Below are 23,996 nucleotides of genomic sequence, written 5' to 3'. Positions count from 1 at the left end.
GCGGAGGAGTTGAAGACCGATGACCGCGGAGCTGAAGACCATCCTCTCTGGAACTGAAGACCGGCGATGCAGGAACTGAAAATCGGCGACGCTGGAACTGAAGACCGGAGTCATGGAGCGTGGAGGATCCTCTTCATACGATCGCCGCCATACACTGAATCGGAATTCAAGGTACGTGATTAAAAATGGCGTCCCTTGAATTCCTATTGGCTGATTTGAGCCTTCAAATTCAAATCAGCCAATCGGATGAAAGCTACTTTAATTCTATTGGCTGATTTGAATAGCCAATAGAATAACAGCTACTGTAAATCTATTGGCTATTTTAATCAGTTCCAGAAAGGACGGTCTTCAGCTCCGCGGTCATCGGTCTTCAACTCCTCCGCTCCGCGCCGGCTGGTTCCTGGAAGAAGAGGTCGCCGCCTGGAAGAAGACTTCTCCGCCTGGAACAGGACCTTCTCCGCCGGTCTTCAAGACAGGTAAGGAGCACTTGGGGGTTAGACTTAGGTTTTTTTAAGGGGGGATAAGGTGGGTTTTAGAGTAGGGGTGTGTGGGTGGTGGGTTGTAATGGGTAGGTTGTTCTTTTTTTCACAGGTAAAAGAGCTGATTACTTTGGGGCAATGTCCCACAAAAGGCCCTTTTATGGGCTGGTAATAGAGCTGATTACTTTTTGTAATTTAGTTTAGTTTAGGGTAGGGACATTTTTTTTATATTGGGGGGCTTTGTTATTTTATTAGGGGGCTTAGATTAGGTGTAATTAGCTTAAAATTCTTGTAATCTTTTTTATTTTTTGTAATTTAGTTTAGTGTATTTAATTATATTTTAGTTTAGATAATTGTAGTTTATTTAATTTATTGATAGTGTAGGTGTATTTGTAACTTAGGTTAGGATTTATTTTACAGGTAAATTGGTAATTATTTTAACTAGGTAGCTATTAAATAGTTATTAACTATTTAATAGCTATTGTACCTAGTTAAAATAAATACCACGTTACCTGTAAAATAAATATAAACCCTAAAATAGCTACAATGTAATTATTAATTATATTGTAGCTGTCTTAAGGTTTATTTTATAGGTAAGTATTTAGTTTTAAATAGGATTAATTTATTTAATTATATGAATATTATTTTGTTTTATTTAAATTATATTTATGTTAGGGGGGTGTTAGGGTTAGACTTAGGTTTAGGGGTTAATAACTTTATTATAGTAGCAGCGACGTTGCGGGCGGGAGATTAGGGGTTAATAATTGTAGGTCGGTGGCGGCGATGTTAGGGACGGCAGATTAGGGGTTAATACAATTTATTATAGTGTTTGCGAGGCGGGAGTGCGGCGGTTTATTTATTTAGTATTTAGTTTTAAATAGGAATATTTTAGTTAATAAGATTAATATTATTTAGATTTATTGCAATAATAATTAAGTTAGGGGTTTTAGGGTTATATAGGGCCCTTTTAAGGGCTGGTAATAGAGCTGGTTACTTTGGGGCAATGCCCAGCAAAGGGTCCTTTTAAGGGCTGGTAATAGAGCTGGTTACTTTGGGGCAATGCCACGAAAAAGGCACTTTTCAGGGCAAATTGTAATTTAGTTTAGGGTAGGGACATTTTAGTATTTTAGGGGATAAGACATTTATTATAGGTGGCGGCGGTGTAGGGGGGTCAGATTAGGGGTTAATATATTTAATATAGGTGGAGGCGGTACAGGGGGGTCAGATTACAGGTAAAAGAGCTGATTACTTTGTGACAATGATCCGCAAAAGGCCCTTTTAAGGGCTGGTAATAGAGCTGGTTACTTTGGGGCAATGCCCCGCAAAAGGCCCTTTTAAGGGCTGGTAATAGAGCTGGTTACTTTGGGGCAATGCCACGCAAAAAGCCCTTTTCAGGGATATTCGTAATTTAGTTTAGGGTAGGGACATTTTAGTATTTTAGGGGGTAAGACATTTATTATAGGTGGCGGCGGTGTAGGGGGATTAGATTAGGGGTTAATACATTTGATATAGGTGGCGGCGGTGTAGGGGGATTAGATTAGGGGTTAATCATTTTAATATATGTGGCGGCTGTGTAGGGGGATTAGATTAGGGGGGTAATATAGTTAAAATAGGTGGCGGCGGGGTAAGGGGCTCACATTAGGGGGTAATAATTTTAATATAGATGGCGGCGGTGTAGGGGGATTACATTAGGGGTTAATAATTTTAATGTAGGTGGCGGCGGTGTAGGGGGATCACATTAGGGGGTTAGACATTTAATGTAGGTGGCGGCGGGGTCCGGGAGCGGCGGTTTAGGGGTTAAACACTTTATTAGGGATTGCGGCGGGGAAGCGCGGTTGACAGGTAGATAGACATTGCGCATGCGTTAGGTTTTATTTTGCAGGTAGTTTAGGGAGTTACGGGGCTCCAATACTCAGTGTAAGGCTTACTACGCCTGCATTTTGTGGCGAGGTGAAAATGGAGTAAGATTTCTCCATTTTCGCCACGTAAGTCCTTACGCTGTATATTGGATACCAAACTGCGCTGGTTTGGTATACCTGTCTATGGGCCAAAAAACTACGGCCGAAGGCAGAAATATACGAGCGTAACTTCTAGGTTACGCCGTATATAGGATACCAAACCAGCGCAAAATTTGGCGTTGCCTGCTTTTGCGGGCGACGCTGCATATCGGATCGGGCCCATGAACAGGTGGAATCGAAAATCATCTTGTACCTACCTTACTGCTAGAACAAATTTCAACTGGTGTCCAGCTAGAGCCTACAAGTAGGTCAAAAAATGCAGCCTACACATTCTGACCAAAGAGTCAAATTAACAGATCAGGACATTAAGCCATGTACTGACCACATCAGGATTTTCATGATTACCAATTAGTGCTACACAATCAAATAAATGAAATATTCTGCATTTAGCTTCATTTTTAAAAACACCAACTGTACACAAAACAATGAATGATGGAACCTACTGCTATTTCACAACAGCCAGCACTAAGGTAATTATAACTGCTCTTCTCAGTGCCATCTCAGCACTTAGTATTTGCTATGCAAAATGCCTCATCCAGGGGATTGACATTCTCAAGTTTTAGTAACATATAATTCTATATTGCTTGATTTTTACTTTAGAAGTTATTCTACTGTTTTGGTATGTGAACTTGCACTAATTCACTCATATTTGCTTTTCCTGTAGTGAGATCCTGTTTTACAAATATAAGGCTAATATGATCAAACTATAAAAATAGCAAGATAAACTTATACAAATTTTATTTCACACAGAAAATACATTTAAAAATATATATAAAAAACCCAGAACATCTGATGTCTGTGTAAAAAATAAATAAAAACAAAAGTCTGCACAAATTTTCTGTCTTTACAGAGAAATAATTTGGCTATGCTGAACCATACTCTATAAGGGAACAAATGCTTTCCTGTGCAAACCCCCCCCAGAACATAAGCGAGAAAAAAGCAAACAAAAAAAAATACAGAAGGTGAGAAAATATAAATACTTTTTTTTTTTTTGCAACATTTATTTTTATTTTCATGTTAATGAGAATAGAAAAGAATCACATAAATATAGAGCTATAAAGATTATATATATATATATATATATATATATAGAAATGTCCAGCAAAGTGCACTCCAGATCTTGCATATATGCGCCTTGGGTGCTAGAGCCAAAATATTAATACATCAAAAACAAGCAGCACTCCAAAGGTCTTATATCCATATGTCACCTTTATTTACGTGAACGTTTTCGGGCTACAAAGAACCCGTCCTCAGACTTACAAGGCTATGTAGCCTTGTAAGTCTGAGGACGGGTTCTTTGTAGCCCGAAAACGTTCACGTAAATAAAGGTGACATATGGATATAAGACCTTTGGAGTGCTGCTTGTTTTTGATGTATATATATATATATATATATATATATATATATATATATATATATATACCTGATAATAATAATATCTGCGCCCAGGAGCCATTCCTGCTGGGTAAACAGCAGTGTGATGAAGAGAACGTTCTGGTGGAAACAAGACACTGCACCCAGTTAAATTCTATACTGATGGTCTTATTTTATTGTTTCAGCAAATGTTATGCAAAGTATAGGTTTTGATAACATTCAGTCTGATGCAGAGATCATTTCCAGCTACCTTTCTGCTTCCTCTATGGACTTCCAGCGAGTGATCTGGATTTGTATGTCTGCTGTCAGAGGGATCGGTGGAGTTGATGGTTGGTCTAAACTTTCATTAGCTTCAGCAATATTTTTAGATTTTCCTTTTTCTGTAAAAAGAGAAATAAAATTTATGAAAACAGTAAAAAGTAAATCAGCACATTTATACACAATTCTAAGAGGTCTAAATTTAGAAGATGCCATTCAGCGAGTATTTTACTGGCATGAGCAGCATTTGTAAGGTTAGAGTCAATATACTGTAGAAAATAAACAACAGTTAACATAGTAATTAATATGGAACAATATGACCAGGAAATGTACAATTATACATGGTGTGAACATTTCTGATAAAATAGGAATATTTTATTAAACAGCACTGAATAGATGTTCAAAAATGTGGATTACTCTGTATTTTCAGAGGAAGTTTTTAATATAAAATGGAGAGGAATTATTTAATATGGGGGGTGACATGAGAATGAGGCTGAGTATTTATGTTCTGTTTTGTTTGTTTTTTCTTCTCTTTACTTTTAAAGGCCAATTAGGACCCTAATTAAGGAGGCACAATTTTTTTAAAAAACATTTGACTGTAAAAAATAGGTTAGAAGATAAGCTAAGAATATTTGATTACCTTAGATAATGTTGATAAACAAGACACAAGATATAACATAAAATATTTGATATTGCTTGCATATTTTAGTTTTGTTTCAGATAGAGCTCTTTGTATTAGTTTATTTATTTAGATTGTATTAATTTATTTTCAGTGTTTTGTAACCAAATGTTTTTTTGTTGTATCAATATTATAATATTGCAGTGTTTGTTTTTTTGTTTGTTTTTTAACCTTAATAAAAAACATAGCAATTAATGAACTGTGTCAGGGTATCTGTGAGTAACATGAAATAAACTACAGATATACCACATGATTTGATATTCCAATTTGACATGAATTGTGTGGGCTATAGCCATAACAGACCAACCCCCCTTTTTCCTGATTAAGAGAACATCTGAGAACAAAGGAATTGCTTTCAAAGATTTCCTGCCTAAGGTGTGAAGTTAAAGTTCCTATCAGATCACAAGCCAGAATGTCCCAATTATTCATTTCAAAGGAGGCCTGAGTAAAGAATTTTTCCTTATCTAAAAAAAAACAGTCGCTCCGTCTGCAAGAATAAGGGAATATACAAACTTACTCAGAGGATACAGCTGTCCTCATCCAAGTGTTAAATTACCCCTGCTGTGTTGGATACACATCTGCACTGAGCCAAGCAGAAACACATATTGTATTGTAACTGAAATTCATTTTTAAAATACAAACTGGTATAGTTTTCAATATTGTATAAAAATCTGTATTTGTGGACCTAAGAAGCAGTGCATAGCAGCAGCATGTTGTACCTATACAGTCAATTTAAAATGTCAAATCTATTTCAAAATGAATAACCTATTCTTTTTTTTTCAGGCACCTGACAAGTACATGTGTGGTTGTCCCACAAATTGTGTCATATGTTGTTGTTTTTTTTGGGCACTCAGCAAGAGGTGTACTGAATGTGAAATATGCTGTTTGTATTAATCTGGGAAAATAATCAAATGCAACTTTAAATGCATTTTAAAATAATACTAGTATGATACTAAAAATGCACTCATGGCTGGTGTCTATGAATGCATACTAGATTATCTTAGATGGGACAGATATGACCACACAGGTTTATTAATATAAAGAAATAGTGTATTTGATAAACATTTTTTTTAGATAGTTAAACTGCAGCAATATTTGGTTTTAAAACTGCATCTCTGGGTGTCTGCTGCCACCTATAGATCAGAGATGGTATTGCAGCCAAAAGATAAATGGCTACTCGGGGAGGCATTTCCCAAATAACCAAGAGATGTTCAGCTCAAGGGGCCTATCACAAGACAAGCTTCCATGGGTTATTTCCAATTTCACCAATGATTAGAATAAAAAGGGGTGGGTATATCGGGTGATATAACCCCATGCAAGGGAGAAAAAAAGGACTAAGTATTTGCCGCTGAATTATTGACTGACAAACTGTTGCCTTGGAAGCCAGTCTCTCATCTTGCAAAAATACCTCTTAATTTATGAGGTGAAATTGGACTTATTGGAGAAACTCTGGAAGCTGAAACATTGATGTGGTTATTTGGGTAAAGTATAAGAAACTGTTAAGTACTGTATATATAATATTTAAATCAAAGGAATTCTAAGGAAATAGTTAGATTACAGCTGGTAAATTTAAAAGAGCACAATTTGTATTTTAAGCTCATGTTCATAGTCCTGTGTAGTTTAACTAGTCATATTTAGTGCTAAGTAATTCATATTTGCAACTGCATATATATTTTAGAACTTGCCTTAATTGTAACTAAAATAAAATTTATTTCAGATCAGATAACTTGGCATAGAAATTGGCTGTTAAAGTATCTTGTTATATTGTTTAACTAGACACCGTGGAAGTTAGCGATCCATACTCTGGTATTTTATTGTGGTATTTTAATGCAACTCATTGTGAATAAGGTATATTGTAAAGGTACATCTTTTATGATCTTTGTAAGGATATTATAACAGTTTAAGTGTGTATCAATTGATTCATAATCTGGTTTCTATAAATATAATTCAATGTGTTTATAACTTTAACTTATCGTAAAGAAGTTAAGAATAAATATTGATTTAAATTGTTTCGTATATGCATTTTAATTGGGGGTTATTTTAAAGAATAATTATTAAATAAATTGTATTATAAACCCGGCCATAAACTGACAATGGTAAATGTAAAGTATGCAGGAGTCTAAATGGGAATAAATTGCTTAAAGTCATATTAATTTTTACTTTATGAATTATCTATAATAATACATAATTATTTATATACATGTTTGCAAATTAGCATGGCTAGAATTTTTTTTACCAAGTAAGATGTCAACACTAATAAGGATATACTAGGGTGTCACCGACCTCAGCAGAGGGTAGCACACTGAATTAGTACTAGATTAGATTTTAGAATTAACCTATCTCTAATTGCACCTAGTAACTTTCATTTAGTATAAACTCTGCAAATCTTCTTTTTCTTTCTAATGGTGGGTAAGAGGTCCACAAAATTCTTTACTGTTAAGAATTCATCACCTGGGCCACCAGGAGGAGGCAAAGACACCCTACACCAAGAGCTTTAATATCCCTCCCTAATTCCCTGATCCTCCCAGTACTTTCTTTGCCTAGTCAATGAGGCAAGCGAAGATAGAGGTGCTCTGCATTTACTTCTTCAAGATTACAGGGGTTTTAATCCCATATGTTACAGCCTTAATGGATATTTCATGAAAGAGAGGGACATAAGATTTACACTGCACAGCCAGGTACCCTCCTTTCTATGGGAGTTGTGATCACGACCCTGTCACAGGGTCGCTGGTCTACTGTCAGTAACTGTATAGGATGGGGATCTCTCTACTTTATCCTCAGGACTATCATCTGGGTAAGAGCAGTGGAGGAGGCTATTTGCTGGGTAGTACCTGCATATCTCACAACAGCCCACAGCTATCAACTAAGTCCATTTACTATGTATGACATGGCAAGTTAACAGTAGTTTTGACACATACAACAACCCTTGTACCTATATAATGGGCTGGGTGTTTTAGCAGGTTGACACACGATCAATCTCAGCACATAACTATTGTCTGGGTTAATATTCATTTATAAAAAAAAACACCCCCTAAGTTTGGAATCAAACTACATAGCCTCACATTAGGGGCTCACATAGGGCTCACATTAGGGGGCTAATAATTTTAATATAGATGGCGGGACGGTGTAGGGGGATTACATTAGGGGGGTTAATTAATTTTAATGTAGGTGGCGGGCGGTGTAGGGGGATCACATTAGGGGGTTAGACATTTAATGTAGGTGGCGGCGGGGTCCGGAGCGGCGGTTTAGGGGTTAAACACTTTATTAGGGATTGCGGCGGGGGATAGCGCGGTTGACAGGTAGATAGACATTTGCGCATGCGTTAGTTTTATTTTGCAGGTAGTTTAGGGAGTTACGGGGCTCCAATACTCTGCGTAAGGCGTACTACGCCTGCGCATTTTGTGGCGAGGTGAAAAAGGGAGTTAGATTTCTCCATTTTCGCCACGTAAGTCCTTACGCTGTATTATTGGATACCAAACTGCGCTGGATTGGTATACCTGTCTATGGGCCAAAAAACTACGGCCGAAAGGCAGAAATATACGAGCGTAACTTCTAGGTTACGCCGTATATAGGATACCAAACCAGCGCACAAATTTGGCGTTGCCTGCTTTTGCGGGGCGACGCTGCATATCGGATCGGGCCCATGAACAGGGTGGAATCGAAAATCATCTTGTACCTACCTTAACTGCTAGAACAAATTTCAACTGGTGTCCAGCTAGAGCCATACAAGTAGGTCAAAAAATGCAGCCTACACATTCTGACCAAAGAGTCAAAATACAGATCAGGACATTAAGCCATGTACTGACCACATCAGGATTTTCATGATTACCAATTAGTGCTACACAATCAAATAAATGAAATATTCTGGCATTTAGCTTCATTTTTAAAAACACCATCTGTACCACACAAAACAATGAATGATGGAACCTACTGCATATTACACAACAGCCAGCACTAAGGTAAATTATAACTGCTCTTCTCAGTGCCATCTCAGCACTTAGTATTTGCTATGCAAAATGCCTCATCCAGGGGGATTGACATTCCTCAAGTTTTAGTAACATATATTCTATATTGCTTGATTTTTACTTTAGAAGTTATTCTACTGTTTTGGTATGTGAACTTGCACTAATTCACTCATATTTGCTTTTCCTGTAGTGAGATCCTGTTTTACAAATATAAGGCTAATATGATCAAACTATAAAAATAGCAAGATAAACTTATACAAATTTTATTTCACACAGAAAATACATTTAAAAATATATATAAAAAACCCAGAACATCTGATGTCTGTGTAAAAAATAAATAAAAACAAAAGTCTGCACAAATTTTCTGTCTTTACAGAGAAATAATTTGGCTATGCTGAACCATACTCTATAAGGGAACAAATGCTTTCCTGTGCAAACCCCCCCCAGAACATAAGCGAGAAAAAAGCAAACAAAAAAAAATACAGAAGGTGAGAAAATATAAATACTTTTTTTTTTTTGCAACATTTATTTTTATTTTCATGTTAATGAGAATAGAAAAGAATCACATAAATATAGAGCTATAAAGATTATATATATATATATATATATAGAAATGTTCCAGCAAAGTGCACTCCAGATCTTGGCATATATGCGCCATTGGGTGCTAGAGCCAAAATATTAATACATCAAAAACAAGCAGCACTCCAAAGGTCTTATATCATATGTCACCTTTATTTACCGTGAACTTTTTCGGGCTACAAAGAACCCGTCCTCAGACTTACAAGGCTATGTAGCCTTGTAAGTCTGAGGACGGGTTCTTTGTAGCCCGAAAACGTCACGTAAATAAAGGTGACATATGGATATAAGACTCTTTGGAGTGCTGCTTGTTTTTGATGTAATATATATATATATATATATATATATATATATATATACCTGATAATAATAATATCTGCGCCCACGGAGCCATTCCTGCTGGGTAAACAGCAGATGTGATGAAGAGAACGTTCTGGTGGAAACAAGACACTGCACCCAGTTAAATTCTATACTGATGGTCTTAATTTTATTGTTTCCAGCAAATGTTATGCAAAGTATAGGTTTTGATAACATTCAGTCTGATGCAGAGATCAGTTTCCAGCTACCTTTCTGCTTCCTCTATGGACTTCCAGCGAGTGATCTGGATTTGTATGTCTGCTGTCAGAGGGTATCGGTGGAGTTGATGGTTGGTCTAAACTTTCATTAGCTTCAGCAATAGTTTTTAGATTTTCCCTTTTCTGTAAAAAGAGAATAAAATTTATGAAAACAGTAAAAAGTAAATCAGCACATTTATACACAATTCTAAGAGGTCTAAATTTAGAAGATGCCATTCAGCGAGTATTTTTACTGACGGCATGAGCAGCATTTGTAAGGTTAGAGTCAATATACTGTAGAAAATAAACAACAGTTAACATAGTATTTAATATGGAACAATATGACCAGGAAATGTACAATTATACATGGTTGTGAACATTTCTGATAAAATAGGAATATTTTATTAAACAGCACTGAATAATGTTCAAAAATGTGGATTACACTTGTATTTTCACGAGGAAGTTTTTAATATAAAATGGAGAGGAATTATTTAAGTATGGGGGGTGACATGAGAATGAGGCTGAGTATTTATGTTCTGTTTTGTTTGTTTTTCTTTCTCTTACTTTTAAAGGCCAATTAGGACCCTAATAAGGAGGCACAATTTTTATAAAAAACATTTGACTGTAAAAAATAGGTTAGAAGATAAGCTAAGAATATTTGATTACCTTAGATAATGTTGATAAACAAGACACAAGATATAACATAAAATATTTGATATTGCTTGCATATTTTAGTTTTGTTTCAGATAGAGCTCTTTGTATTAGTTTATTTATTTAGATTGTATTAATTTATTTTCAGTGTTTTGTAACCAAATGTTTTTTTGTTGTATCAATATTATAATATTGCAGTGTTTGTTTTTTTGTTTGTTTTTTAACCTTAATAAAAAACATAGCAATTAATGAACTGTGTCAGGGTATCTGTGAGTAACATGAAATAAACTACAGATATACCACATTGATTTGATATTCCAATTTGACATGAATTGTGTGGGCTATAGCCATAACAGACCAACCCCCCTTTTTTCCTGATTAAGAGAACAACTGAGAACAAAGGAATTGCTTTCAAAGATTTCCTGCCTAAGGTGTGAAGTTAAAGTTCCTATCAGATCACAAGCCAGAATGTCCCAATTATTCATTTCAATAGGAGGCCTGAGTAAAGAAATTTTCCTTATCTAAAAAAAATACAGTCGCTCCGTCTGCAAGAATAAGGGAATTTACAAACTTACTCAGAGGATACAGCTGTCCTCATCCAAGTGTTAAATTACCCCTGCTGTGGTTGGATACACATCTGCACTGAGCCAAGCAAAACACATATTGTATTGTAAACTGAAATTCATTTTTAAAATACAAACTGGTATAGTTTTCAATATTGTATAAAAATCTGTATTTGTGGACCTAAGAAAAGCAGTGCATAGCAGCAGCATGTTGTACCTATACAGTCAATTTAAAATGTCAAAATCTATTTCAAAATGAATAACCTATTCTTTTTTTTTCAGGCACCTGACAAGTACATGTGTGGTTGCCCACAAATTGTGTCATATGTTGTTTTTTTTTTGGGCACTCAGCAAGAGGTGTACTGAATGTGACAATATGCTGTTTGTATTAATCTGGAAAAATAATCAAATGCAACTTTAAATGCATTTTAAAAATAATACTAGTATGATACTAAAAATGCACTCCTGGCTGGTGTCTATGAATGCATACTAGATTATCTTAGATGGGACAGATATGACCACACAGGTTTATTAATATAAAGAAATAGTGTATTTGATAAACATTTTTTTTAGATAGTTAAACTGCAGCAATATTTTGTTTTAAAACTGCATCTCTGGGTGTCTGCTGCCACCTATAGATCAGAGGATGGATATTGCAGCCAAAAGATAAATGGCTACTCAGGGAGGCATTTCCCAAATAACCAAGAGATGTTCAGCTCAAGGGGCCTATCACAAGACAAGCTTCCATGGGTTATTTCCAATTTCTCCAATGATTAGAATAAAAAGGGGTGGGTATATCGGGTGAAATAACCCCCATGCAAGGGAGAAAAAAAGGACTAAGTATTTGCCGCTGAATTATTGACTGACAAACTGTTGCCTTGGAAGCCAGTCTCTCATCTTGCAAAAATACCTCTTAATTTATGAGGTGAAATTGGGACTTATTGGAGAAACTCGGGATGCTGAAACATTGATGTGGTTATTTGGGTAAAGTATAAGAAACTGTTAAGTACTGTATATATAATATTTAAATCAAAGGGAATTCTAAGGAAATAGTTAGATTACAGCTGGTAAATTTTAAAAGAGCACAATTTTGTTTTTAAGCTCATGTTCATAGTCCTGTGTAGTTTTAACTAGTCATATTTAGTGCTAAGTAATTCATATTTGCAACTGCATATATATATTTAGAACTTGCCTTAATTGGTAACTAAAATAAAAATATTTATTTCAGATCAGATAACTTGGCATAGAAATTGCTGTTAAGTATCTTGTTATATTGTTTAACTAGACACCGTGGAAGTTAGCGATCCATTACTCTGGTATTTTATTGTGGTATTTTTAATGCAACTCATTGTGAAGTAAGGGTATATTGTAAAGGTACATCTTTTATGATCTTTGTAAGGGATTTTAAACAGTTTAAGTGGTATCAATTGATTCATAATCTGGTTTCTATAAATATAATTCAATGTGTTTTATAACTTTAACTTATCGTAAAGAAGTTAAGAATAAAAATTGATTTAATTTGTTTCGTATATGCATTTTAATTGGGGGTTATTTTAAAGAATAATTATTAAATAAATTGTATTATAAAACCCGGCCATAAACTGACAATGGTAAATGTAAAGTATGCAGGAGTCCTAAATGGGAATAAATTGCTTAAAGTCATATTAATTTTTACTTATGAATTATCTATAATAATACATAATTTATTTATATACATGTTTGCAAATTAGCATGGCTAGAATTTTTTTTACCAAGTAAGATGTCAACACTAATAAGGATATACTAGGTGTCACCGACCTCAGCAGAGGGGTAGCACACTGAATTAGGTACTAGATTAGATTTTAGAATTAACCTATCTCTAATTGCACCTAGTAACTTTCATTTAGTATAAAACTCTGCAAATCTTCCTTTTCTTTCTAATGTGGTAAGAGTCCACAAATTCTTTACTGTTAAGAATTCATCACCTGGCCACCCAGGAGGAGCAAAGACACCCTACACCAAGAGCTTTAATATCCCTCCTAATTCCCTGATCCTCCCAGTACTTTCTTTGCGCTAGTCAAAGAGGCAAGCGAAGATAGAGGTGCTCTGCATTTACTTCTTCAAGATTACAGGGGTTTTAATCCCATATGTTACCACCTAATGGATATTTCAGAAAGAGAGGGGACATAAGATTTACACTACACAACAGCCAGTACCCTCCATTTCTATGGAGTTGTGATCACGACCCTGTCACAGGGTCGCTGGGTCTACTGTCAGTAACTGTATAGGATGGATCTCTCTACTTTATCCTCAGGACTATCATCTGGGTAAGAGCAGTGAGGAGGCATTTGCTGGGTAAGTACCTGCATATCTCACACAGCCCACAGGCTATCACTAAGTCCATTACTCATGTATGACATGGCAAGTTAACAGTAGTTTGACACATACAACAACCCTTGTAACCTATATAATGGCTGGGTGTTTTAGCAGGGTTGACACACAGATCAATCTCAGCACATAACTATTGTCTTGGGTTAATATTCATTTATAAAAAAAACACCCCCTAAGTTGGAATCAAACTACATAGCTCACATTAGGGGCTCACATAGGGCTCACATTAGGGGGTAATAATTTTAAATATAGATGGCCGGCGGTGTAGGGGGATTACATTAGGGGTTAATAATTTTTAATGTAGGTGGCGGCGGTGTAGGGGGATCACATTAGGGGGTTAGACATTTAATGTAGGTGGCGGCGGGGTACCGGGAGCGGCGGTTTTAGTAGGGGTTAAACACTTTATTAGGGATTGCGGCGGGGAAGCGCGGGTTGACCCAGGTAGATAGACATTGCGCATGCGTTAGGTTTTATTTTGCAGGTAGTTTAGGGAGTTACGGGGCTCCAATACTCAGCGTAAGGCTTACTACGCCTGCATTTTGTGGCGAGGTGAAAATGGAGTAAGATTTCTCCATTTTCGCCACGTAAGTCCTTACGCTGTATATTGGATACCAAACTGCGCTGGTTTGGTATACCTGTCTATGGGCCAAAAAACTACGGCCGAAGGCAGAAATATACGAGCGTAACTTCTAGGTTACGCCGTATATAGGATACCAAACCAGCGCAAAATTTGGCGTTGCCTGCTTTTGCGGGCGACGCTGCATATCGGATCGGGCCCATGAACAGGTGGAATCGAAAATCATCTTGTACCTACCTTACTGCTAGAACAAATTTCAACTGGTGTCCAGCTAGAGCCTACAAGTAGGTCAAAAAATGCAGCCTACACATTCTGACCAAAGAGTCAAATTAACAGATCAGGACATTAAGCCATGTACTGACCACATCAGGATTTTCATGATTACCATTAGTGCTACACAATCAATAAATGAAATATTCTGCATTTAGCTTCATTTTTAAAACACCAACTGTACACAAAACAATGAATGATGGAACCTACCTGCCTATTTCACAACAGCCAGCACTAAGGTAATTATAACTGCTCTTCTCAGTGCCATCTCAGCACTTAGTATTTGCTATGCAAAATGCCTCATCCAGGGGATTGACATTCTCAAGTTTTAGTAACATATAATTCTATATTGCTTGATTTTTACTTTAGAAGTTATTCTACTGTTTTGGTATGTGAACTTGCACTAATTCACTCATATTGCTTTTCCTGTAGTGAGATCCTGGTTTTACAAATATAAGGCTAATATGATCAAAACTATAAAAATAGCAAGATAAACTTATACAAATTTATTTCACACAGAAAATACATTTAAAATTATATATAAAAAACCCAGAACATCTGATGTCTGTGTAAAAAAATAAATAAAAACAAAAGTCAGCACAAATTTTCTGTCTTTACAGAGAAATAATTTGGCTATGCTGAACCATACTCTATAAGGGAACAAATGCTTTCCTGTGCAAACCCCCCCCAGAACATAAGCGAGAAAAAAGCAAACAAAAAAAAATACAGAAGGTGAGAAAATATAAATACTTTTTTTTTTTTGCAACATTTATTTTTATTTTCATGTTAATGAGAATAGAAAAGAATCACATAAATATAGAGCTATAAAGATTATATATATATATATATATATATATAGAAATGTCCAGCAAAGTGCACTCCAGATCTTGCATATATGCGCCTTGGGTGCTAGAGCCAAAATATTAATACATCAAAAACAAGCAGCACTCCAAAGGTCTTATATCCATATGTCACCTTTATTTACGTGAACGTTTTCGGGCTACAAAGAACCCGTCCTCAGACTTACAAGGCTATGTAGCCTTGTAAGTCTGAGGACGGGTTCTTTGTAGCCCGAAAACGTTCACGTAAATAAAGGTGACATATGGATATAAGACCTTTGGAGTGCTGCTTGTTTTTGATGTGTATATATATATATATATATATATATATATATATATATATATATATATATATACCTGATAATAATAATATCTGCGCCCAGGAGCCATTCCTGCTGGGTAAACAGCAGTGTGATGAAGAGAACGTTCTGGTGGAAACAAGACACTGCACCCAGTTAAATTCTATACTGATGGTCTTATTTTATTGTTTCAGCAAATGTTATGCAAAGTATAGGTTTTGATAACATTCAGTCTGATGCAGAGATCATTTCCAGCTACCTTTCTGCTTCCTCTATGGACTTCCAGCGAGTGATCTGGATTTGTATGTCTGCTGTCAGAGGGATCGGTGGAGTTGATGGTTGGTCTAAACTTTCATTAGCTTCAGCAATATTTTTAGATTTTCCCTTTTCTGTAAAAAGAGAAATAAAATTTATGAAAACAGTAAAAAGTAAATCAGCACATTTATACACAATTCTAAGAGGTCTAAATTTAGAAGATGCCATTCAGCGAGTATTTTACTGGCATGAGCAGCATTTGTAAGGTTAGAGTCAATATACTGTAGAAAATAAACAACAGTTAACATAGTAATTAATATGGAACAATATGACCAGGAAATTACAATTATACCTGGTGTGAACATTTCTGATAAAATAGGAATATTTTATTAAACAGCACTGAATAGATGTTCAAAAATGTGGATTACTCTGTATTTTCAGAGGAAGTTTTTTAATATAAAATGGAGAGGAATTATTTAATATGGGGGGTGACATGAGAATGAGGCTGAGTATTATGTTCTGTTTTGTTTGTTTTTTCTTCTCTTTACTTTTAAAGGCCAATTAGGACCCTAATTAAGGAGGCACAATTTTTTTATAAAACATTTGACTGTAATAAAATAGTTAGAAGATAAGCTAAGAATATTTGATTACCTTAGATTAATGTTGTTAAACAAGACCAAGATATAACATAAAATATTTGATATTGCTTGCATATTTTAGTTTTGTTTCAGATAGAGCTCTTTGTATTAGTTTATTTATTTAGATTGTATTAATTTATTTTCAGTGTTTTGTAACCAATGTTTTTTTGTTGTATCAATATTATAATATTGCAGTGTTTTGTTTTTTTGTTTGTTTTTTAACCTTAATAAAAAACATAGCAATTAATGAACTGTGTCAGGGTATCTGTGAGTAACATGAAATAAACTACAGATATACCACATGATTTGATATTCCACATTTGACATGAATGTGTGGGCTATAGCCATAACAGACCATCCCCCCCCTTTTTCCTGATTAAGAGAACATCTGAGAACAAAGGAATTGCTTTCAAAGATTTCCTGCCTAAGGTGTGAAGGTAAAGTTCCTATCAGATCACAAGCCAGAATGTCCCAATTATTCATTTCAAAGGAGGCCTGAGTAAGAATTTTTCCTTATCTAAAAAAAAACAGTCCGCTCCGTCTGCAAGAATAAGGGAATATACAAACTCTACTCAGAGGATACAGCTGTCCTCATCCAAGTGTTAATTACCCCTGCTGTGTTGGATACACATCTGCACTGAGCCAAGCAGAAACACATATTGTATTGTAACTGAAATTCATTTTTAAAATACAAACTGGTATAGTTTTCATATTGTATAAAAATCTGTATTTGTGGACCTAGAAGCAGTGCATAGCAGCAGCATGTTGTACTATACAGTCAATTTAAAATGTCAAATCTATTTCAAAATGAATAAACCTATTCTTTTTTTTTCAGGCACCTGACAAGTACATGTGTGGTTGTCCCACAAATGTGTCATATGTTGTTTTTTTTTTTTTGGGCACTCAGCAAGAGGTGTACTGAATGTGAAATATGCTGTTTGTATTAATCTGGGAAAATAATCAAATGCAACTTTAAATGCATTTTAAAAATATACTAGTATGATACTAAAAATGCCACTCATGGCTGGTGTCTATGAATGCAATACTAGATTATCTTAGATGGGACAGATTTGACCACACAGGTTTATTAATATAAAGAAATAGTGTATTTGATAAACATTTTTTTTAAGATAGTTAAACTGCAGCAATATTTTGGTTTTAAAACTGCATCTCTGGGTGTCTGCTGCCACCTATAGATCAGAGATGGTAATTGCAGCCAAAAGATAAATGGCTACTCAGGGAGGCATTTCCCAAATAACCAAGAGATGTTCAGCTCAAGGGCCTATCACAAGACAAGCTTCCATGGGTTATTTCCAATTTCACCAATGATTAGAATAAAAAGGGGTGGGTATATCGGGTGATATAACCCCATGCAAGGGAGAGAAAAAAAGGACTAAGTATTTGCCGCTGAATTATTGACTGACAAACTGTTGCCTTTGGAAGCCAGTCTCTCATCTTGCAAAAATACCTCTTAATTTATGAGGTGAAATTGGACTTATTGGAGAAACTCTGGAAGCTGAAACATTGATGTGGTTATTTGGGTAAAGTATAAGAAACTGTTAAGTACTGTATTATAATATTTAAATCAAAGGAATTCTAAGGAAATAGTTAGATTACAGCTGGTAAATTTAAAAGAGCACAATTTGTATTTTAAGCTCATGTTCATAGTCCTGTGTAGTTTAACTAGTCATATTTAGTGCTAAGTAATTCATATTTGCAACTGCATATATATTTTAGAACTTGCCTTAATTGTAACTAAAATAAAATTTATTTCAGATCAGATAACTTGGCATAGAAATTGGCTGTTAAAGTATCTTGTTATATTGTTTAACTAGACACCGTGGAAGTTAGCGATCCATACTCTGGTATTTTATTGTGGTATTTTAATGCAACTCATTGTGAATAAGGTATATTGTAAAGGTACATCTTTTATGATCTTTGTAAGGATATTATAACAGTTTAAGTGTGTATCAATTGATTCATAATCTGGTTTCTATAAATATAATTCAATGTGTTTATAACTTTAACTTATCGTAAAGAAGTTAAGAATAAATATTGATTTAAATTGTTTCGTATATGCATTTTAATTTGGGGTTATTTTAAAGAATAATTATTAAATAAATTGTATTTATAAACACCGGCCATAAACTGACAATGGTAAATGTAAAGTAAGCAGGAGTCTAAATGGGAATAAAATTGCTTAAAGTCATATTAATTTTTTACTTTATGAATTATCTATAATAATACATATTATTTATATACATGTTTGCAAATTAGCATGGCTAGAATTTTTTTTACCAAGTAAGATGTCAACACTAATAAGGATATATCTAGGATGTCACGACCTCAGCAGAGGGTAGCACACTGAATTAGTACTAGATTAGATTTTAGAATAAACCTATCTCTAATTGCACCTAGTAACTTTCATTTAGTATAATACTCTGCAAATCTTCTTTTCTTTCTAATGGTGGTAAGAGTCCACAAATTCTTTACTGTTAAGAATTCATCACCTGGCACCAGGAGGAGGCCAAGACACCCTACACCAAGAGCTTTAATATCCTCCTCCTAATTCCCTGATCCTCCCAGTACTTTTCTTTGCCTAGTCAAAGAGGCAAGCGAAGATAGAGGTTGCTCTGCATTTACTTCTTCAAGATTACAGGGTTTTTAATCCCATATGTTACACCTTAATGGATATTTCATGAAAGAGAGGGACATAAGATTTACACTGCACAGCCAGTACCCTCCTTTCTATGGAGTTGTGATCACGACCCTGTCACAGGGTCGCTGGTCTACTGTCAGTAACTGTATAGGATGGGATCTCTCTACTTTATCCTCAGGACTACTCATCTGGGTAAGAGCAGTGGAGGAGGCATTTGCTGGGTAAGTACCTGCATATCTCACACAGCCCACAGGCTATCACTAAGTCCATTACTCATGTATGACATGCAAGTTAACAGTAGTTTGACACATACAACAACCCTTGTACCTATATAATGGCTGGGTGTTTTTAGCAGGTTGACACACAGATCAATCTCAGCACATAACTATTGTCTGGGTTAATATTCATTTATAAAAAAAACACCCCCTAAGTTGGAATCAAACTACATAGCCTCATAAACAGAATTAATTATTTGCAGTATTATCAGAACTTTTAGCACTTCATAATGAGTGTAAACATGATTACAATGTTAAACAGTGAGAAATTATATAAAGTGTAATGTTATATGGAATGTGTTATTCACAATACTGTTTTTTGGTTCGTATATAATGCACTATATACGCAATAGTTTAGATGCTGTGGCCAGATACAAATTTAAATTGTTAGTCCACCTTAAATGTTCAAGTTATGCACTGTGATGTAACATGATATCCAATGACTAAGGCTTAACGCCACAACGCATCCAGTTATGGACATGGAATCCGTCTTTTAATATGGTTGCAATACAGTTTGTGGCTTTTATATATAACTTATTTGTAAATTAACAGTTTGCTTATACATCTACACTGCTTGAGCGGACTGGGGATTTGCTTGTTATCCTTTGGTATGGTCAGTGTCATGTGACCGCACATCAAAGTAGTGTTTTCAAAGACGCCTGTGCACTTTGTTTGGGCCTGGAGGAATACCGTTAGATAAGCAGCAGTGTCCTGAGCTTTTGGGTTGCCGAATCCCTGTCGATGGACTTAAGCAGGTGTAGCCTTTTACCCTTTGAAGATGATCAGGGTAGGACATCTAAGAAGCATTAACAGCAAGTGCTGCGACTCCGGTAAGAGTTTCTATGTTCTCTCATTATTGATGTCTGTTTATGATTAGGCAGCAAAACAATAGTGATACAGTTACTACTGTTGGTTGATTTTACTTACCCTTATCAGTAGGTGCTCAGGGACATTGTTGTGTGAAGCTAAAGATTTCTGAGCTGGGGACCGGCTTATGAGTTTATCTCATACAAACGAGAGAAGCGCTCAACCAGGAACGAACAACCGCTCAGTAGCTTTTTCCACCTAGGAGCAGCCTCTTTTAGCCCAGTTTTGAGTTTATCTCCTTCTGTTCTGATGTATAGACTCTGATGGGATTACCTAGTGCTGATGTATGGCTTTTCTTTTGTCTACTCTCCTGTCTTTGCTCAAGCATACCTGTATAACTAGCTACTCATTTAGTTAGACATGCTGCTTGACTCAACCTTGTTCCTGCTACATCACCTGCTTTTGTGGTCCAGTCCTACTCAGGTAATTACCTTAATACACTTATACTTTTAAAGGATATAAACTTAAGCGATTGAATCAGGACACAAAGAAGCTCCTTCCCCTCTGGATTTATACATCTCTGTGGTGATTATATTCCATTTATTTTTTTAGCAGTGTTTACTTTACACACTTTTATAGAGTTGGGTTATTCTATGTTTTGATAATTATCTGCATGTTAACAGCCTGCTGATAAGCCATTTTGATGCTGATGCAATCACAATGAGCCATTTTGATATATTTTCAATATTTTAACATGGGCTATGTAATCAGAAAAAGGTACTCCCACAATTCTGTATACCTATGACAAATTTACAAGGACACTGCACTTGATAAACACCACAACAATACTTTTAGATTTTAATACAGAATATTTCACAAAGTTTTCAAATGTAACATTTGGTTTTGCTCATTGGCAAAACTCTGTCACATATCCATATTGAATGACATTAAGAAGTAAAGTCACCCAGCAGATACAAAGGCTACCTGCTCAATCAATTACAATTATACATTAATATTAAGCACTTTTAAACTAAATTTATAGCCCAACACACACATGACCTCTGTACCCATAATGCCCCTGTTCAAATATTTTTAAATTACATTCACACATTACCCTATGGTTTTGGAACACAACAGGTTAAATTACGCACATCATACTATTAAAATAAACCAACTTACAGGCCTTTCAACCTGTGATGTAATCGCCTATACCACTAAATTAAAGGGACACTGAACCCAAATTTTTTCTTTTCGATTCAGATAGAGCATGCAATGTTAAGCAACTTTCTTAACTTTACTCCTATTATCATTTTTTCTTCGTTCTCTTGCTATTTTCTTTTTGAAAAAGAAGGCATCTAAGCTTTTTTTTTTTTTTTTTGGTTGAGACCTCTGGACATGACTTTTTTATTGGTGGATGAACTTATCCACCAATCAGCAAGGACCAACCCAGGTTGTTTCACCCAAAAATGGGCCGGCATCTAAACTTACATTCTTGCCATTTCAAATAAAGATATCCAAGAGAATGAAGAAAATTCAATAAAAGGAGTAAATTAGATTATTGTATAAAATTTCATGCTCTATCTGAATCACGAAAGAAAAAATTTGGGTTCAGTGTCCCTTTAATGTTTTTCTTTGTAGTTAATGCTGAATATTTGTTTTTTGGATTTGTTTTCAGGAGGTAAGGATTGAGGGGTAATAATGGCATTGGCTTTTTAGGATCATTATCTATCAAGAACAAGATTGAGACTGTTAACAGGAATGTATTGTTTTTACAGGTTTTTGAATAACAAGGACAAAATTTAAATATTTATTTAAAAAAAAGAGGTTTTAATTCTAAGCATTTCTAGTCAAATATACACTTTCTCTACAAGTTTTGCCCAAAATCTACAATATATGTTGTTAAAATCAGAATAGATAAGTTAAGGATTTTACCTGAAGCAGACCTTGGAGTTTTACAAGCATCTTCCGTTTCTCTTCCACTTTTCAGTTTCTTCTCCTTGTTTTTCTTTGTCTCCTAAAGGCAACATTTATTAGATTATTATATTATTTTGACAGTCTAGTTAAAATTAAACTTTCATGATTCAGATAGGGCATGTAATTTTAAACCACTTTCCAATTGACTTTTATCATCACGTTTTCATTGTTCTCTTGGTATTCTTTGTGGAAAGATAAAGCTAAGTAGGCTTCATGTTCTAATTTTTAAACCCCTGAAGGCCAACTCTTAACTTAGTGCAGTTTGACAGTTTTTTCCATTAGACAGTTCCTAGTCCATGTGTGCAATATAGATAACATTGTGCTCACTCCCATGGAGTTAACACTGATTGGCTAAAATGTCTGTCAAAAGAAATGAAATAAGGGGCAGTCTGCAGAGGCTTAGATACAAGGTAATCACATAGGGAAAAAGTATATTAACCCCTTAACGTACCCTGTATGATGCTGATCATTATGTCCTTAAGGACCCTGTACCTCACTGGGTGGGATCCATAGCAGGGAGGCGGGTGGGCAGCCCATCGCCAGTGCGCATTCCCCGGGATCCTGCGAGTGTCCAATGTGAGCATCCAAGGAGGCGGGGGTGAGGATTGGGAGCGCACAGCCATCAATTGTGAAGCAGCCGAAGGGGATAGAGAGGAAAGGGAAAACATTTTTGGAAAGGAATCCGGTGAGGGGGTTAGGGTATTGAGGGGGGGAAGCTACACTACAGAAATAGTTTATATATATATATATATATATATATATATATATATATATATATATATAAAGGGCAAATTTGTAAGTAAACTGGGTACTGGCAGACAGCTGCCAGTACCTAAGATGGCGGCCAATAGGTTGAGGGGGGAGACTTAGAGAGCTGTTTATTTTTATACTGGCAGACTTTCTGCCAGTACTTAAGATGGTGGTGACAATTGTGAGGTGGGGGAGGGAAGAGAGCTGTTTGGGGTCAGGGAGGGATCAGGGTGTGGGATGTGTCAAGTGGGAGGCTGATCTCTACACTAAAGCTAAAATTAACCCCTACAAGCTAACTAATTAACCCCTTCACTGCTGGGCATAATAAAAGTTTGGTGCTCAGCGGCAATTAGCGGCCTTCTAATTACCAAAAAGCAATTCCAAAGCCAAAAAATGTCTGCTTTTTCTGAACAAAGGGGATCCCAGAGAAGGCATTTTACAACCATTTTTGCCATAATTGCACAAGCTGTTTGTAAATAATTTCAGTGAGAAACCTAAAGTTTGTGAAAAAGTTAGTGAAAAAGTGAACGATTTTTTTTATTTGATCGCATTTGGCGGGTAAAATGGTGACATGAACTATACCAAAATGGGCCTAGATCAATACTTTAGGTTCTCTACTAAAAAAAAAATATATACATGTCAAGGGATATTGAGGGATTACTGAAAGAGATCAGTGTTATAATGTAACTCGCTAATTTTGAAAAATAAAATGGTTTGGAAATAGCAAAGTGCTACTTGTACATATTGCCCTATAACTTGTAAAAAAAGCAAAGAACATGTAAACATTGGGTATTTCTAAACTCAGGACAAAATTTAGAAACTATTTAGCATGGGTGTTTTTTGGTGGTTGTAGATGTGTTACAGATTTGGGGGGTCAAAGTTAGAAAAAGTGTGTTTTCCATCATACTTTGTAATTTTTTTAATAGTAAATTATAAGATATGATGAAAATAATGGTATCTTTAGAAAGTCCATTTTATGGCGAGAAAAACGGTATATAATATGTGTGGGTACAGTAAATGAGTAAGAGGAAAATTACAGCTAAACACAAACACTGCAGAAATTTAAAAATAGCCCTGGTCCTTAAGGGTAAGAAATTGAAAAATGGTCTGGGTCCTTAAGGGGTTAATATAACAGTGTTGGGTTATGAAAACTGGGGAATGGGTAA

The 23,996-nt window shown here is 35.5% G+C and overlaps 1 protein-coding gene across 1 annotated transcript in view; it reads right to left on the bottom strand.

Moving 5' to 3' along the window:
- Nucleotides 1-3,937: 3,937 nt before the first annotated feature.
- LRRC43 (leucine rich repeat containing 43) overlaps nucleotides 3,938-23,996 on the bottom strand; it is a 258,073-nt gene continuing 238,014 nt past the window's right edge. The window contains exons 14-16 of the mRNA XM_053699766.1: nucleotides 22,039-22,120; nucleotides 15,732-15,861; nucleotides 3,938-4,251 (exon numbers count right to left, since the gene is read on the bottom strand). Of these exons, the coding sequence (XP_053555741.1) occupies nucleotides 4,236-4,251; nucleotides 15,732-15,861; nucleotides 22,039-22,120 (228 nt within the window). The 3' untranslated portion in view covers nucleotides 3,938-4,235. The remainder of the gene's footprint in view (nucleotides 4,252-15,731; nucleotides 15,862-22,038; nucleotides 22,121-23,996) is intronic.

This window comes from Bombina bombina, chromosome 2 (genome assembly GCF_027579735.1).
Source record: "Bombina bombina isolate aBomBom1 chromosome 2, aBomBom1.pri, whole genome shotgun sequence".
Taxonomy (NCBI): Eukaryota; Metazoa; Chordata; class Amphibia; order Anura; family Bombinatoridae; genus Bombina; species Bombina bombina.
The sequence above is the reverse complement of the archived record's forward strand: the minus strand, read 5'-3'. Positions and strand labels throughout refer to the sequence as shown.